Source organism: Onychostoma macrolepis, chromosome 02, assembly GCF_012432095.1.
Source record: "Onychostoma macrolepis isolate SWU-2019 chromosome 02, ASM1243209v1, whole genome shotgun sequence".
Classification (NCBI taxonomy): Eukaryota; Metazoa; Chordata; class Actinopteri; order Cypriniformes; family Cyprinidae; genus Onychostoma; species Onychostoma macrolepis.
This window is the reverse complement of record NC_081156.1, coordinates 20,866,867-20,885,623: the sequence shown is the minus strand read 5'-3', so window position 1 is coordinate 20,885,623 and position 18,757 is coordinate 20,866,867. Positions and strand designations below refer to the sequence as shown.

At 37.3% G+C, this 18,757-nt stretch overlaps 1 protein-coding gene across 2 annotated transcripts; it reads left to right on the top strand.

Moving 5' to 3' along the window:
• The first annotated feature begins 5,931 nt into the window (after nt 1-5,931).
• fastk (Fas-activated serine/threonine kinase) lies at nt 5,932-17,096 on the top strand. 2 transcript variants are annotated; one of them, XM_058759603.1, is made up of 10 exons: nt 5,932-6,049; nt 8,625-9,453; nt 10,176-10,649; nt 11,438-11,586; nt 11,749-11,965; nt 12,976-13,135; nt 13,233-13,324; nt 14,061-14,745; nt 14,850-14,964; nt 15,409-17,096. In XM_058759603.1, exons 2-10 carry the CDS (start codon nt 8,667-8,669, stop codon nt 15,493-15,495), a joined length of 2,766 nt encoding a protein of 921 aa, XP_058615586.1. In that variant the 5' UTR covers nt 5,932-6,049; nt 8,625-8,666; the 3' UTR covers nt 15,496-17,096. The 2 variants fall into 2 exon arrangements, with proteins under 2 accessions (XP_058615586.1, XP_058615582.1); XM_058759599.1 differs by having other exon boundaries at nt 5,946-6,634.
• The last annotated feature ends 1,661 nt before the right edge of the window (nt 17,097-18,757 follow it).

Here is an 18,757-nt window from a genome sequence, read left to right as displayed (position 1 = left end):
CCATTCAGATTTAGTGGTATTCAACTCCTAACAATATACAGTATATATGTTCCCCATTCAGTCCACAGTCTGCTAAGACAAACAAAAGTTATGATGCTCTGGCCAGTGTGTGATGGTGTTGTATGGAATGAGAGATAATGAGAGACAAATAAATAATTCCATCAAAACAGCTGTATGTAAAATGCATTAAGTTGGCCCACAGGGGATAATATGCCTAATAAAATATTGGACATGGATAAAGTGGATTAAGTATCCTGGTCATTTCTGAGGTTATTACTGTGGCAGAAATAAAACAATGCCATATTTGCAGAGTGTATAACATGGGATCATTGTCATGATGGATTCGTCAAACTGATTCAGTGTCAAAAATATGAAATATTGTCTTGTTACTGTTAACATTAGCAAAGTGTTTTTTTTTTTTTTTTTCAGGTAGATTGAGTTCAAGATTCAAGTAGATTTTTAGATTCTGTTAGAATTCAAAATTTCTTTTGCACTGTATTTGGTAATGTTTTGACCATTGCTTAAACCATTGTGTTACCAGCGACTGCTACTTTATTCATTGCAAGACCTATAAATGAATGATGTAAGCATGTCAAATTCATTTGATGAATGAAGGTTGATGATCATGAAATGATCAGAAGGTGGATTGTGAAGGAACTTTTTATATTAATCATTTTAAATTAATCATAACCAACATTTCTTTCTTTCTTGCAGGCTTAACATTTGTATGCTTTTGAGTACTAAATGTTCCCAACACTGGAGCCAAAGTTAGTTAGTGTGTTGCAATAATGGATTCATATGGACATGGCAGCTAGACGTCTGTCTGATTATAAGAATAACCCATGAGTTGAGTAACAAGCTGAAGTAATCAAAAACCAAATCAGCTTTGCCAGTAACAAGGGAGGGGAAGGGTGGCTATAAACTGTTGTATTCTTTTTGTCATGAGGATTCTCTGTGATTGGTATGAGGTCAGCCTGGCCTGCAACACTTGAGATATTTGTCCTGGGTTTTCGTAGGGGGCTAGAAAAATATGAAAAATGTACTTCTCAGATCAAGCTTCTTTTGAGGTGAAAGAATTTTAAAATATAATTTTAAAACATGCAGAACTTCATGATGAAGATTATTGTGTATTTTTGCTTAGTTACCAACTTTCTCAGTATGTTTCACTGTCATCAGGTAATTTTGAGAGAAATATGGAAATATTACAGTAGCCTTACTGTGTCCTTACAGTTACACACAGTGTCCTTAGTGTTTAATAACGTCAAATTAATAGTTCTTTAAAAAGTTTTAAACATGTTTAAATATTATTAATAGAAAACAGTTTCCAACAATAAAATATCTACAAATCGTGATTTTTGACAAATTTTGGCACACCTACTGAATTTGCCTTACAACTAAGAGGTCCAGAAAAATCTTGAAAAAGATGTGTAAACAGTATGTTTTGCTGTTTTAATTTGATTGTTAGAGGTCTAATTTTACGTCCTGCAATGTGACGCTGTTATATTTAATGGTTTAATTTATGTAGGTAACACAAATTACATTAAGGGACTTGAAGGTCAAAGCTAGAAAATGTCATTGTCATGCGATGTATGACAATGTCATATGAAACTTCATTTAAAGCTACTTTAAGCAACTTTTTTTTTTCAAACTGTTAGCACTAGGCATACTTCGTTTTCATGACCTCAAATTAGCTGAGAAGTTACATGAAACATTAAACAATTATTCAAACTGAAGGACCACTGAAATTAACTACTGCAATCAAGAAGTTCATTAAAAGTAAAAAATAAAACGAAAGAGTTTACAGTGTCTAAAGCATATATACCCTATTTATTAACAACCAGGTTTATTTCTATAATTAGTTGTGGTGTTAAATAACTATATTTAACCATTTATACTACCATTTAGCCATTTATAATCTCTTAATGTGGACAACAAGAATAGGTAGGGCTGGGCGATAAATCGATTTTATCGATTAACTCGAATGTGTAGTTTACGTCGATTTGTTTGAATGAAAATCGGTTTTCTCTTTAATATCCGCCGACGCTCCCCTCTGGGCTCCCATAGTCCCGAATGGGCTCAGCCCTCCCCCCGTGCGTTTGCCATATTAGAGTTTAGGTAAGGTTTCGTGATCCCCCCGCTATCCGCCGCATCCCAATGTGTTCGCAAAAAAAATTACGTGTACTTCGGGTCCCTTAAAGCAGTGTTACTCATTGCGGCTCGCCAAGCTTTAATTTGTGGCTCGATGATATGATCAATACAGAGATTTAATAAAAACATTTAAAAAAAAAACAAGCAGGGCTGTAACACGAGCGTCGCGATGCGATCAGGGATTTATGATTTCCGCGATGCGGAAAACGCAGACGGAATCACGGAATGTAGTTATAAAAACAGAATTTACTGTATAACGCGGAATGTCATTGAATTTGTCAAAGTTTGGATTAATAAATCAAAAGTAGGTCATTACACTTAAATATTTAGCTGCAAAAATACCATTTAAATATGAATCCTACGTGTCTCGTTATGAATGAATGCACTGGCAGTTTCGTTTACACACACACGGTTTTCAGCGGCTGCAGTATCGCCAAATGAGGACATTTATACTTGAACAACAGTCTGCTCTATTACAAATAATTTTTTATTATTTATTTTTTTAAATACCCAAAACAGCGGGATTACAAGATGGAGATATAGACTAGAAAGATATTTAAACTTGCTCTGCCCTTACTCACTGCGGAGTTGTTTTGGCAATCTTTCCAGCTCTTAACGCCGAATGTGCTCTTGGATAGTTAGATACATCATGTGCTAATGTAGAAGCAAATAACTTTAAACAAATAACTTTAAATAACTTTTTAAAATAACGCCCTTTGCATTGCATTGCATATTGTCTGTTCAGGGATGACAGATGGATAAGCAGACATGCTATTTATGACTGGATGTAACTTTTGACACTTTGCGGGTAAAGTGGCTCTCCTATTGACTTTGTCCTATAAGTAAGGCTCTCATGAAAAAAATAGTGAGGACCACTGTCTTAAAGGGAATATTAAGACTATTATGCATTGCAACTGCTTTTGAATGCACGATCGCTTTTTAGTTTCACTTTCACTTTCTAGATTCTTGATCAGTGTTAATACTATGGAGCGGCAGTGCTTACAACACATTTTACAAGATTAGATGTTTGTCAGTTTTGCTCATGATCTGCAAATCATTTGTCATCGTCCTGAGTCATCTCTCCTTACTCTGTTTATGTGGTAAGTGGAATTTTATGTACTGTAATGTAACTGTAACAGGTACCCTTAGCAATTGTTATTTGTTTTCTGTGCCTTTCTGAATACTGATTCACGCTTCAGGCACACCCCCTAACCCCCACGATGTCATCGTCTATCGTTTATCAGAACTGCCTCCTATATACTGAATAGCAAGATGTTAAACTTGTGTTTAAAGAAAACTTATCAAAAAGGGTCACATAATTTTATGCTTTATGTTACATTTTATGTTATGTTATGTTACATTTTCACTGTTTACAATGGCAGGGCCTGCCATCTTGTCTTTTTGGCTTGTTGTTTCTGATTGCACTTTAACCCCAAGGGGGAAATCCAGATCAAATCCCTGAAGGGAAAATCAAAACAAAAAGTTAAAACTTGTTTTGAACAATTTCTTTGTCATCTGCAGATTGATTTTAAGTAGGGGGAAAAGGCGATATTTTTTTAGGCCATATCGCCCAGCCCTAGTTCAAGGGGATGACATAGATCTAGCAAAGATTAATATTTAGCTTGTGTCAATGTTTTTAAGTTCAAATCAAACAAATCAATTTTCTGGGGTTAAGGGTGAATCCCATTTCTCTGTCTTACCCCTTCCCCTACCCCTTTGTCTTACCCCTAGCCCTTGTCCCTCGAAACTGAGTGGTAAGCGCTAGGGGTGAAAACATACCCCTATGAAATGAGACACCACTTGGTTACGGTTACGTCATCATACACCGTCGCTAGCTGGCTGCTACATCACCAGAGCCTACAAGTGTTGATCACAAACTTTGGATCGTTTTACAAACTTGTTAAAACTGTAGACATGCATGGAGTCCATTCAAGGCTTGTCTGCGGGACTGTTGTGCAAATCAGCAATGTAACGTTAGCGTAGCAAACTAGCGATTTTTTAAAACGTTTCAATTAAGAACATGGTTGCAAATATATATGTACAGGACTGTCTAGAGCACAAAACAAGACTGTCGTAATCTTTAAATAAATTATTTAAGCCGAAAATACTTGAATACTTGATGATCTGGCCGCCATTGTTGCCGGTTACGCCGTGTGTTCTGGGTACCCCCTGTTTTCAAGTAAGCTCGTGAAAATGCTTGGTTTTAAGGGTTATCTACCACTTCCCCTTAGCCCTACCCCTCGATCAAAACGAGAATTGGGATAGCCCTTACTCTCACGTGAACGAGCAAAACTAAAGGGAAGGGTTAAGGGGAAGGGGTAAGACAGAGAAATGGGATTCACCCTAAATTAGATTCACTTGTACTCTTTGAAATAAAGGCGATATATAAATATGAAAATCAGTATTATGATGATGACCATTTGTTACAATAATGCCCTGCCTGTACAAATCATCTTATAATACACATTAAAATAAAATTAATAAAGGTCCCCGCTTAAATGTTAGTACAGTTGCAGCCTTGCATTTACTCGAGAATGGCAAACTGTAGAGAATGGAGAAAGGTATTATATTTTGAATATTAATCCATTCTCTAAAGTTTGAAAAGTGTGACAGAATGTGTGGAAATAACACATATGAAGAAACATGATCTTTGTCTGATTATTTGAACAAAATCAGTAGTGAAATACTAAAAGGAAGCAAACATATTAGCAGTGAATAATATCATACCTACTGAGCCCCTAAAGGGACATTGGCAAAAAAAAAAAAAAAAAGACTTTCGCGTGCGCACGAGAAACTTTTTTGAGCTCAGGCATTACAGTTTCCAGTTGCATCACTTCTGCCATCTTACAAAGAAGAAAACAAGAGCATGCATGTGCATGAATTAGCCTAATTGAGATCTATTTTGGCCTTCAATACTAAAACATTGTTTCTGTTCTTGCATTCGGACACAGATAAATCATCACTGAACAGCATAAAAACAGCTTTTTCCCTCAGGCTATATTCCACCTGAACAATACATAGCCTAACATCTCAGGACTGTCCATTTGTACATAATTTCTCGAAACTTTTCATCTGTAAAATAGCACATTCATAATTCTTTCTATTTTCTCTATATGTTGTACATAACCTCCTAAAACATTTGCACATTTATAATTCTATTTTATCTATATTTTTATTACCATAGTTATTGTTTTTTAATACATTGTCTATTCTGTTTATTATTAGACTTATATTTCATTCTATTACCTTAAATTATATGCATGACTACACTCTCTCTGTACTTTCTCCACTGGATGCTCCTGTCACCAAGACGAATTTCTTGTGTTTTTGTGTGTAAACACACTTGACAATAAAGCTCTTTCTGATTCTGACATTTAAAACGCATTTTGAGGTGTAGAAGGATTGGTAGCTACAGTATAAAAGCTCAAATTTTAGATTTCGATATGGCAATAGCCTATTGTCCCACATAAAACTTTAAAAGCCAGTCAAATATGTATATAATCGAAAGCGATTATGTATTTTTGATAATTATTACTTTACTTCAGTTTGGTTTTCAATAACTGCTGTTTGTTTCGTTGAAAACACACACACAGAGAGAGAGAGAGAGAGAGAGAGAGATAGCTCGATAGATTTTTAGTACAATGTTATTGTTATCTGAATTAAAATGTAGGGAAAAGGAGAGTATTGAATAATTTGTATTGTATAATTAATTCAATAATTGAACGATATTTATTTTTAAATCAGAAAAACTAATATTATGACAGTCTACGATTATGACAGACGGAAAAAATCTCACCGCCCGACAAGCACGTGTTTCCGGACTGCCTCTGTTGACTTCCGGGAATATGGCGATCACCGGGGCGGCGGATGACCACTGGCGGAGTGCAAGGGGAGTGTAACGGTAGGCTGGGCTCCCCGAGGTTACAGGCCCTGACAGAAGAGTCCGCCGCGGCGACAGGACACGAGTCTCGCGTGTGGATCTGTATCGAGATCATAGAGAGAAACAGTTCCGCTCAGGCAGCTTTACCTTCACCTGCACTGATAATCACTGACTTTAGCTGCTGGGAAAGAGTCGCGCATGTTGACCAAGCCATGTCCTGCCGGGTCGCCCCAAATTCACGCACTATATTAGCCATATTTTAATAAAACTCTCGCCGTTTCGTGACGCGGAGCAGATCAACCGCAGCTTCAACACGCAGATACTGTGAAATCATCTTCGGTGTAGCAGTTTGTTAGCAGCGCGCAGCCCTGCTCCTCTTCCGGGGCCTCAGCAGATGCTCCATAAATCCTGCTTTTACAACATGTCAGTCCCGTTAAAGCCTTTATTAAAAATCAGTTTGTGAATCCACGCGGCTGTGCAGCACAGTTAGCCGTCGAATGATTTGAATCGAGAGCAATAATCTTGCCAATGCCACCAATTCCTGCGTGCGTACTCATCCTCCTGACCCTGCACATCCATCCATGCGCCATCCTCTGAGATAAACATGTAAGCCTGCTTTTAACCACATTATCACGCCAGGTCTTATGGCATTGTTGTAAGGGAAACAGTTTAGACCTAGTCTGTTTTATAGTGGTACGTTTAAGGCAATTCAAGCTTTTTACTTTAGTGTTAAAGAGAATGCTAGACTTTTGAGTTAAAGGAACAGTTCTCCTTGAATGAAATATCCTTCATCATTTATTCACCCTCATGTCGTTCCAAACCTGAATTACTTTCTTTCTTCTGTGTAACACAAAGAAAATTATGACAAAAAACATTATTAAAGTAGTTCATATGACTGTATTCCAAGTCTGAAGATATACAAAAGCTTTTTTGTGGGCTCAAAAATTGTTGTTATCAGTGAAATTCGTTCTTGACAGCTGTGAGGTCACCATTGAGGTCATTGTATGGAAACTTTACTATATCTTAAAATCTAATTATTCCTGTGATGGCAAAGCTGAATTTTCAGCAGCCATTACTCCAGTTTTAGTGTCATGTGATCCTTCAGAAATCATTCTGATATGCTGATTTGATGCTCAGGAAATATTTCTGCATATATCAATGGTAAAAATAGTTGTGCTGCTTAATATTTTTGTGGAAAGCTACAATTTTGACAAATCATCATTAAAGTTGTTTGACTATATTCCAAATCTAAAGACACACAATAGCTTTCTGTGAAGAACGCGGTGAAGTTAAGGTTGCAAAGTTGAAAATCTTAATTGACCATTGCAGCATGCGCTATATAAATCAATAAAACTAAACTAACCACAATTGAGTTCCTTGTATGGAAAAGAGCAGCTTGGACAAAATGCTGTAAATATCTCCTTTTTTGAGTTTGAAACAACATGAGGGTGAATAAATGATGACTGCGTTTTCATTGAAGGGGGCAAATGTGGAAACAGCATTAAAATAGTCTAAGAATGATGTTGTTCTCAGAGACGACCACTTGATTGGCTAACTGATGATGTGGTCATAGGATCAGTGTTTCCATAGTGACCAATCCAACCATTGAAACACCAGCATGAGGCACTGACAGCTGATGCACTTCTAATGCCAGTCTCTGTTTACAGCAGTCGGACTCATAATACAATATTCAATATACAATATTTGAATTAGTGCTTGTTTGAAATGCTTTTTTATATATTTTTTTTATACCCTTCAATCCTAAATATGTAATTCTACTGTTCCGAAGTTTGGGGTCGGTAATATTTTATGTTTTTGAGAAGTTGTATTCACCAAGGCTGCATTTAAACAAGTAATATTGTGAAATATTACAATTTAAAATAGGCCTAACTGTTTTAGGTTTCTATTTCTGTGATGACAGCTGAATTTTTGGGAGCCATTACTGTCATTGCAGTTTTCAGTGTCACATGATCCTTCAGAAATCCTTCTAATATGCTGATTTAGTGCTGAAGATTTTTTAAAGACAGTTGTGCTGTTTTTTTTGTGAAAATCATGCTACGTTTTTCAGGATTCTTCAATGAACAGAAAGTTCAAAAGAGCAGCATGTATTAGAAATATATATTTTTAACAATGTTTAAAAGCCTTTACTGTCACTTTGGATGAATTTAATGCATCCTTGTTGAATAAAAGTACTAATTTCTTTTAAAAATCTTACTGACCCCAAACTTTAGTGTACATCCTTGTTTGGATAGCTGTTTTTAAAGTTTTGTATCTGGATCAACCTTAGAATCAGGATCATTTTATTGTTGTGTTATGAAAACCATCCTAATTCATAAATGAGGTCTGATTCAGATACGAGGTTGGGATATCCTCTCCTCCGCTCAGCCCCTGATGGAAAGGGCACATCAGCCTGACAATTCTCAAGTTACTGTCTATTTCTGGAGCACCTCCTGCCTGATTCATTAGTTTGGAGATGAGTTTCTATAAGCGCCGAGCCATAATGTCGCATCTCACTGTGGTTCAGCACTAAAAGCTGCTGGATAAAGACTGAAAAAAATCATTTGTACTCAGTAAAAGATGTGCTTTCTGTTTGTAGGAGTGTTCTTTTGAACTTCACTGCTGGACCACCCTATATACCATGCTGGGGCTGCCTGTATGCTTTGGCCTCTTAACCTGCAGGAGATTCTCCTCGCCCCACCAGCGTTCTCGCCTACTGAGTCTAGGTGCTCTCATTAGTATGTACACCACACGTATGTACAGCGGAGGTGGGGGCAAGCCAGGTCGCCGCATCGGCCTGATGGGAGGAGGGCCGCCCATGCTGGAGAACCACCATCATCCGCTCCCGCCTCATCACCCCCATGTCCATCAGCCTCAGAGCTACCCACCTGTTTATCAAGCCCGTCTAGATGCCCACCGGCCCCACTACCAGACCCATCAGCACTACCACACACACCCTCAAGTCACCCACCTCCCCCCTCCACACTACCAGCCCCATGCGCATTTGCACCACGGCAAGAAGAAGACCTGGAACTTCATCCACGAGAAGATGAGCTACGATACCTTCTTCACCATGAAGCGGCTGATCGATCGCTCGCGCACCGTGGATGAAGTTCTGCGCTGGGTTACCCAGAATCCAGGGAAGATCTCGCACAATCATTACCCCATTGCCCTACAGAAGATCGGTCAGCTCCTGGTGCTGCAGCAGTCTGGAGGTCAGGCGGGTGGGGGCGGATCAGGTGGCGGTGGAGGAGGAGCGGGTGACGGGGCTTTACCTGCATCCTCTGCCGGAGGTTCGGGGGAGAACGGCATACGACAGATTCTGGATAATCAGGATTTTCAGACGCTCTGTGATGCCATTGTCAATGACTGCTCCAAGTTTGACAACTTCAGCATTGTTAACTGCCTTTATGCTGTAGCTGCTCTTGGTGAGTCGTCACATTTAGTTCAATGGCTAAAGTGAATGTAGTGTACTTATGTAGTGCAGTGTACTTTAAGCAAATGACATTGACATTAAACATGACCATTTCATCAAAAGGTCAGTTTTCCTTACTTCCATTTAACTGGGTTAATTGAAATTTCATGCTATGGAATATTCTTAAATAATTTAATAATAATAATAACTAAAATAATCATTTATATAAAATAAAAAAGAGAGAAAGCCCGGACACAATGTATATAGAAAAGAAATTCTCAAGAATATTTTTTGAGTGAAAAAAACAAACAAATAATGTTTTCCGTACCAGCTTAAATTTATGCAGTTATTAGAACAAAAGGAAGTCAAAACACTAAGAAAATAGTTTAAAAATTTCACTCATTCAACTGATAGCTCAGTTCAAAAATATTTTGTATATTTAAAAAGTTTAAAAACAATTCAATAAATAATTATAAAATATTTGTATTTAATAAATTAATAATAATAATAATTCTTATTATTATTATTTACTTAAAAAAAAAAAAAAAAAAAGAAGAGAGAGAATGAGATTGTTGTTTGAAATACTTTTAGGTGAAGTATAGTATGTGACACTGTTGCCACTGCTTGATATGCCATGTCAACGACCCAGTTACAATCTATAGTTTTTTGGCATAATGTTTTAATATAAAAACATGTATTGTTTTATTTATCCTTTGTGTTCTCCGGCTCACTCAGGGCTGCCCAGTGACGCTCAGATCGTGCAGGTTCTGGAGGAAGAGTCCCAGGCTCGCCTGTCCCAGTTTAACCAAAAGGACATCTCGATGGTTTTCAGCAGCAGCATGAAGCTTCATCCGTCCAGCCAGCATCCCTTGATTGAATCATGTCTCGCCGGCCTAGAGAAGAACATTGAGCGGGAGCGCCATCCCCAGACGCTCTTCCTCCTGCTCTCCTACTACCGCACTAAATGGAGAGCGTTACGGACGGCGGATGGAGTTTCCCCTGAGCAGCTGGTGGTGAACCGGAAGATCCTGCGGCTGGTAAAGCACACACTGGCTAGTGTTAGCAGCGTCAGGGACCATGAGATGGCTCTGTTGGATGAGATGCTGTCAGCATGTGCCAGGGAGGCTAGCAACAAGAGCCTTGAGCTTATCTTCAGCTCTCACCTCTTCTACCAGAACAGGCAGGAGAAGTTTGTGAGCAGCCTTGCAGGTGAGTTAATGACACATTTGTCTTGTTCAAAAAATTAGAGACAATTTTAGTATTTATACTATTAAGTAATTCTGTCTGGAAAGGAAACGTATAGGAACAGTTTAGCCAAAATTGAAACTTGCTGAATTATTTACTTTAACTTATTTACTGTAATTATTTACTTCATGTATGTTTAAACCCTGTATTTTACATATACAGTGCATTTTAAAAGCCCCGGGGTTGATTTTTAATGGTTTTTAAAGAAATCTCTTATGCTCACCAAGGCTGCATTTGAATAAAAATAGTTAAAACAGTGATATTGTGAAATATTATTGCAAATTAAAATAACTGTTTTCAATTTGAATGTTTTTAATACATAATTTTGTACTCATCACACAACACTACCCTTTTGTTTAATGTTCGAAAATTTATGTACTTAAAAAATCCACTATAATTTAGTAAAAAACGATCAACAAATAATCAAACATAACTTCTGATAAACAAACAGAAATTACTGTGCGTAATTCTGACATTTCTGTTAATAATCTTTGATTTTTCAAAATGTTGAGTGTGTGTCAATAGAGAAATAATCTGAGTATTAACTGAGGAGTTCTGGCATCTTCCGGCAGGGACTAACTGGGCCAAACTTTGACCACTTGGTGTACATGGCAACCCCCCCCCTGTGAACTCTATTTCTTTGTACTAAAGTTTTTGTAATGATACATTATGAATTACACAGTTTCCTGTTGCGACGAACTGAATGGGGCATGAGGAATGAGGCTAACTTGAAACCCCTTTTATCTTTTTAGAGGAGTTGCCTAAAAAGGTTGATAGCATTACGCCTTACACCATGGCCCTCATCGCCAAATACATCGCTCGCCATCGCCTCAGAGAAACTCGCTTGTTAGACACTATCGCTGACTTCTTGGTCAAGAAGGGTGAATACTTGGACAGCAAGGTTAGAGAACTTATCCAGTTTTGGTACTAAAGAGTTGTTTCTATAGGAAAGAACCTGCAGTAAAATAAAAACTTATTTTCATTTTCCATATTATATAATGCTGATAAAACCAAATAACCAATGTATTGCAACTTTTCCCCTTTCGACATTTTCTCTGTCTAGGTGATCCAGAAGCTTGTTTTCCCGTTCAGTCGCATGAGTTATCGGCCGGCTAATGAAGCTCAGTTTTTCTCCAAGCTGGAGATGGTGCTTGAACTAAAGGCTCTGAGTTCTCCGCTGGCCACCGTAAACATCCTCATGTCTTTGTTTCAGCTGGGCCATTTTCCTGGGCTTGTTCTTCACCGTGTCTTCTCTCCATCGTTCATCAGTAATGTCACCAGTGAGTTGGAGTTCGTCATTACTGAATGCTTGTTTGAAAGCTAACTGGCATGTTTGTGGAGTGCTAAGAAGACTAGTGCTTAAAATAGTCAGCCTTTAAATATCCTTATTTGCTCAGATGGTTCAAGGCTCCATGTTTGTTTTTTAATGTTTAATAAAACGTATTTATAATATCCTGGTCACACAAGTAAACACTAAAACTGAATTAGACCAGTACACACTCTTGCAAACACATTACAAGTGACAGATAGCAATAGTGACCTCTGTTGGTGGATTTATTTCTTTACATAACATTCCTTGCAATTCTTTAATAGTATATATTTATACTTTGTTTATTATAGTATAAATTAAGACAGTATTTTACTGTCTTTTGATACAAAGACCCACATAAAAAAATGAAACTGAATTCCAAAAAGGATGAAGGAATGTCTAGGTCATGTTTCATATTATCAAATTCAGTAGAGCAAATACTGTCATAATGTATAAATACTTTACAAATGATTAACTAAATTGCAATCATTTTTTTTTCACCTTACAGAACAAAGAATTGTGGTTAAATTTATATTAAAATAATTTTGGAAGTTTCTTTCAATAGACTATCAAAAGTTTGAGTTTGTAAGTTTTTTTTTTTTTTTTTTTGGAATGTATGCAGTTTTTAAAATGTCTCTCATGCTTTCCAAATCTGCACTTATTTCATTATAAATTCAGTAAAAAAAACAGCAATATTGCGAAATATTATTGTGTTTTAAAATAACTGTTTTCTGTTTTAAAAAAATGTAATTTATTCATGTGATGCAAAGCTGAATTTTGAGCAGCCATTACTCTCTAGTCTTCAGTGTCACATGATCCTTCAGAAATCATTCTAATACACTAAAAAAAATGTATTATCAGTGTTGAAAATTTTGCTTAATATTTTTGTGGAAATCGTGATAGTCGTAACAGCGTTTATTATAATGTTTTGTAACAATGTAAAAGTGTTTACTGTCATTTTTCTCTGTCTCTTGTTTGTAGACAGCCCGTATGCCCTGATTGTACGTCGATACCTTTCACTACTGGATGCAGCTGTCGAGCTGGAATACAGGGACTACACTGGACCTCGCCTTCAGGATACCCACAAAGTACTCATGTTCGACCACGCTTTAACTGCGGATGAGGTGAACCGCAAATACAGGTTAGTGACTTTAGAAGTCTGCCAGTATCCTGAAATCCAAAAGAGATGTTGCATCAGTTTGTACAGGTAGCATGATTTCAGAGTGTTTGTATTGCAGTTACAAAGGTCTGGTTGCAGAGGCACTCCGGCAGCTTGTTGGTGAGCACGGCTACAAACAAGATGAAGTTCTTGCACCAGGATATTACACAGGTCATTTTCTTGTTGTAATCCATGCATTTGTGTAGAAGTCAACTGATGTAGATTTTTGGATGGCCGGAGAGCAGGGTGGCCGATGGCCAAGCCAATATACTGTAGGTCTATATGATATTGCTCTATTTAATTTAAAGATGGTTAAATAACATGCATAATTTCTGCAATGAAATTTATATATATTTTACATAAAGTTTTCTAAAATAATTAGAAATAAATCCCAAAGTAAACTAAAGCCCCAAAAATAAATAAATAATCCCACTTCCGACACTTACAAAGAAGCAGATAAACGTAATGGCCGGTGCTGATAATTAAAAACAAAAAAAGCCAAATATTGGCTGTGGCTGTATGCATGAATTTTAAGTATTATTAATTTTTGTTGTACAGTATTATAATAATTATTATTACGTATTATTTTTGGTGCTATTAAGAAATTCATGTGTAGTTTTCTTTTATGGTAGTAGTATACCATAAACTTTATTTATGTTATATATGTCTATATATGTTGACTGGGTTGACAAACTTGATTTTAAAAAAGTATTTTCCTTTTTTTAAGTAATTATGCTCAGTCTGCATTTATTTTCTCAGGGGGGAAAAAAAAACAGTAAAAGTAAGCTTAAAATATAGTAATATCATGAAAATGTATTACAATTTAAAATAACTTTGATGTAATTTTACATTCAAATATTAATTTTAGCATTATTATTAAAAAAAAAAAATCTTCTTCTTATGGCAGATTTCCTGCTGTGGATCGACAGCACAGGCCGCGTCCTCCCCATCAGAACAGGTACACCAGCAGCATCATTAGCAGCAGGTTCAACCGCGTGTGTAGTACTGAACCTCAAATCTCCTGAGGGGCCCAGCTCTGTCGCAGCCCTTACTACTGACTTCCAGAAGTTCTCTCCTTTTGCCCCATCACTGGAGGAAGGGCCCGACAAACGAGCAGGAGATGAGACTACCTTCCTCTCTGCTCACATGCGTCCCCCAGCAGCAGCAGCAGCAGGAGGAGGAGGAGGATCTCAGAGGGTCGGCCCTAATGGAACGGTCCCGCTGGACTACAACCCATATTACACCACTTCAGATTACTACTCGACTCTAGCCAAGGAACACTCTCTGGAGAGCCAGGACAGCTCCACCCTCAGTAGCCCCTCAGACTGCCTGACCCAGACGGGAACCTCCGTTCCAGGCACGGTTGCCCCGCAAGACTCCCTGTTCCAGTTCTCCATTGGAAAAATCCTGGAAGATGAGGGAGGTGCTGCGACAGGAGCAAACCAGGGGCCAGACTGTGAGATCACTACATTTTATGAAGGTGTTTCGTACCCAGAGGGTGGTGAGAGTGATGTTGTGGCCGCTTCTCCTCTGCAGCTTCACAACCCAGACAACCCTGAAGCTGACCGAACCACAGGAGAGCAGGTGAAGAGGTCAGTCCTTCCTTAATCATTCAATCAAATATATATCTATGACATCTGGGCTTGAATGTCTTGCTTATCTTTAACCCATTCTTTCTGTCCTTCCTCACGTGCAGGGTTATTATGTCTGTAAATGATAAATGGCATTACTGCCATAATTCTGACGTGCTGGTTGGATCCAGGGCAATGAGAGACCGTCACCTGCAGTTATTGGGCTACATCATCCTACAGGTGAACACTGAACAATATATTGTTCAATATATTTAAGATATCATATATTCTGTCTAGTTTTTTAAAATGGTAGGGACCCACCAATATTTGGCATCTCACATCATTTTAATAGCAAAATATAATGTTTTGTGTTACATTCAGTAGTTCAATAGTACGTTCAAACCTAATCTGATTGCAGCTATTTTCAAAAAATAAAAAATAAAAAACACTACTAAAATCAATAGTTTAAGTCAATGTATATGTACATATTAAAACTGTCATTTTTAGTTCTTATAAAAAATCAGCTTGCATGGACAAGATTTTTTCTGAAATGAATACTTTTATTCAGCAAGGAGACATTAAATTGACCAAAAAGAGACAGTAAAGACATTTTAAAAAATTTACATAAATTACAATATTTATATAATATTTATAAAGCTTAATTTACTTGTATTTCACTTGCAGTTGCCCTATTTGGAGTTGGAAAAGCTGAACGGGATAGAGGAAGTGAAGCAGTACCTACACAAAAAGCTGCTGGAGGTTCCTTTATGACGACATAAATGCAGTGTGTTTGTGTGCTTCAGAGAGCATGTGCGACATCCACAGTTTCAAGAGGTTTCGTTGTTTTCAGAAAGACTATGGTGTACGTATGTGTCTGTGTGTGTATGTGCGTTTGTACACAGGATGTGAACAGTCCTTGTTTTCAGGACAAAACTTCAACTGACACAAGGAATCTGGGAGGGTGTTATTGTTATTCTTTAATTACACCGAGATCATCTTTGGGCAAAGTTCAAAATAATATATGTAGTCTAACTGTGCCTGGATGATACTGCTTATTCAGCATCATCAAGCAAACATTACTTCCCTCAGCAAATGATCAAGGGCCATTTCATTCTCAATGAACATCACAAAAGATCAGCAGCACGTCTGAAATCTTTTATATTTTGTCCAGAGGAAATGTTTTCTGGTATATTTGGGGGTGAGAAGAGCGGGCGGTTTGTTATATGTTCCCCAGCCTTTTATTTTAGTTTTTGATGGTGTTCCCACATCCTCTTTTGTGTCCTCACTGTTATTTTGGTGTGTTTAGGTGCAAATTTAGGAGCAGGAACTAAGTTTGTCTTTTGGGGCAAGTATAGTACAGTATATTTTATGGATGTGGACACAAGTTTGCAGGGGTCTGGTGATGAGGCACAGCTATTTGTATTTGAGACGCTGCCACCACGACCACTGCTGCTATTTGGTTTTAAACCTAAAAGAATTGAGGTTTTGGGGATAGAAATGGACGTATATGGTAAGATATAAATGGGGATGTTGATTAAAAGTCTTATGATGTGAACTGTATGGAGTTACAGAATAGATAAAGATGGAATGTACAAGAATTATTATATGCAGGAATGGGTTATGTTTATGTATTTTATTTTCTCAAAATGATTAACCGCTTTGGTGTCATGTGAGGGGAAAAGCAATGCACAAAGTTGACTGCAGGATAGTTATTAAATAATGTTTTCATCTCTCCAATGTCGAGAGTGTTGCATTTTTAGATTGTGCCTTTAGTGTATGAATCTGTCCTCTTTGTAATCTTCAGACAAATTCTAAACAAAAAGCTTAATGAAAGTCTTTTATGAAAAGACAAGTAAATGTAGCTGCAGTTAAAAATGTTAATTTCATCATTAAAAAGAAATTAATTCATGGAATCCAGTTGGATTTGTCATATTCATTTTTGTCACAGTGACAGGCAACAATCTAGTGTGATGTTTAAGTATTATCATAGTTTATTTTAATAAGTACAAAATAAGTTTTGCATAGCCAAGAAGTTTGTTAAATCAAGGCCTTGCTTACATTAACGTGATTCGAGAAGCTTGATACGAAAAGCATAAAGATCCTAAAATCAGATCTTAATATGGAAGGTGTATTTTGTGCGAGTCAACCATATACCACTTTCTCTGTGTGCATTTGCTTTGCTCTTTCTTTAGAGGGAAAGATAATTTATTATGGGAAGTGAATGTAAGCGGACTGTGTGAGTGAATGTCTGTGTGTCGGGTAGCAGGTGGGGAAATGGATTGAAATGTCTGTTTATATATACATATTAAAATGTCTATATAAAAAAGATTATTAAAAATGAAAAAGCAGAAAATTTAATTTGTCTTCAATTTATTTTTCAAGCCAGGTAGGTATCCTTATATTATACTCTGCATATTGGTTGCAACTTGAAGTGTAGTGTTATTTTAGTTACTTTAATATTATTTGTATAGTATTTATTAACATTTTGAATTATTATGAGCTTATACAGTCATGGCCAAAAATACCGGCACCCTTGGTAAATATGATCAAAGAAGGCTGTGAAAGTTAATCTGCATTGTTAATCCTTTTGATCTTTTATTTGAATAAAAATCACAAAAATCTAACCTTTCATTGCATAAGAATTTTAAATGGGGGGAAATATTATGAAATAAATGTTTTTCTCAAATACACGTTGGACACAATTATTGGCACCCCTAGAAATTCTTATGAGTAAAATATCTCTGAAGTATATTCACAATTTTGAGCACTCCAGGGTGATTATGAACATGAAATTATCCAGCCATGGCTTCCTGTTACACAGAAATATAAATAGGAGGGAAAACAAAGCCCAAATTCCCTTAATCATTCATCACAATGAGAAAAAACAAAGAATATATTTCTGATGTGCAGCAAAAGATAATTGAGCTTCACAAATTAGTGAAGTGGCTTTAAGAAAAGAGGTAGAGAAGTGACAATTCCCATTTCCACCATCAGGCCAATAATTAAGAATTTTCAATCAACATAAAATGTTACGAAACTGCCTGGAAGAGGACGCGTGTCTATATCGTCCTAACGCTCGGTGAGAAGGAGAGATTGAGTGGCTAAAGACTCTCCAAGGACCACAGCTGGAGAATTGCAGAAAATAGTTGAGTCTCGGGGTCAGAAAACCTTAAAAAAAAAAATTGTCAAACAGCACCTACATCACCACGTGTTGTTTGGGAGGGTTTCAAGAAAAATTCTCCTCGCTCATCCAAAAACAAACTCCAGCATATTCAGTTATCAGACACGACTGGAACTTCAAATGGGACTGGCTTCTATGGTCAAATGAAACTAAAAAAATGAGCTTTTTAGCAGCAAACACTCAAGATGGGTTTGGTGAACACAGGGATAAAAAGTACCTCATGTGTACAATGAAATATACTGCTGTATTTTTGATGTTGTGGGCCTATATTTCTGCTGGAGGTCCTGGACATCTTGTTTAGACACACGGCATCATGGATTATATCAAATACCAACAGATAAAAAATCAATTAGCGACTGACTCTGTTAGAAATCTTATAATGGGCCATGTTTGGATCTTCCAACCGTACAATAATCCAAACACAAACCTCAAAAACAACACTGAGCACAAAACCAAGCTTCTGCTGGCCATTCCAGTCCTCTGACCTGAACCCTATAGAAAATGAGTGGAGTGAACTGAAGAGAAGAAGCACCAACATGGAGCTGGGAATCTAAAGGGTCTGGAGTGATTGTGGATGAAGGAATGGTCTCTGATCTCTTGTCAGGTGTTCTCTAACCTCATCAGGCATTATAGGAGAAAACTTAGAGCTGTTAAACTGGCAAATGGAGGTTTCAAGCTCGCATCAAGTTCAAGTCATTGATGCTTGCATATAGAACAACCACTAGATCAGCACCCGCCTACTTCCACTATTACGAATCTACATCCCCTCCAGAAGTCTGAGATCTGCTAGTGACCATCACAAGAGAGGCTCAAAATCACTCTCCAGAACATTCTCGTTCACCGTTCCTGGCT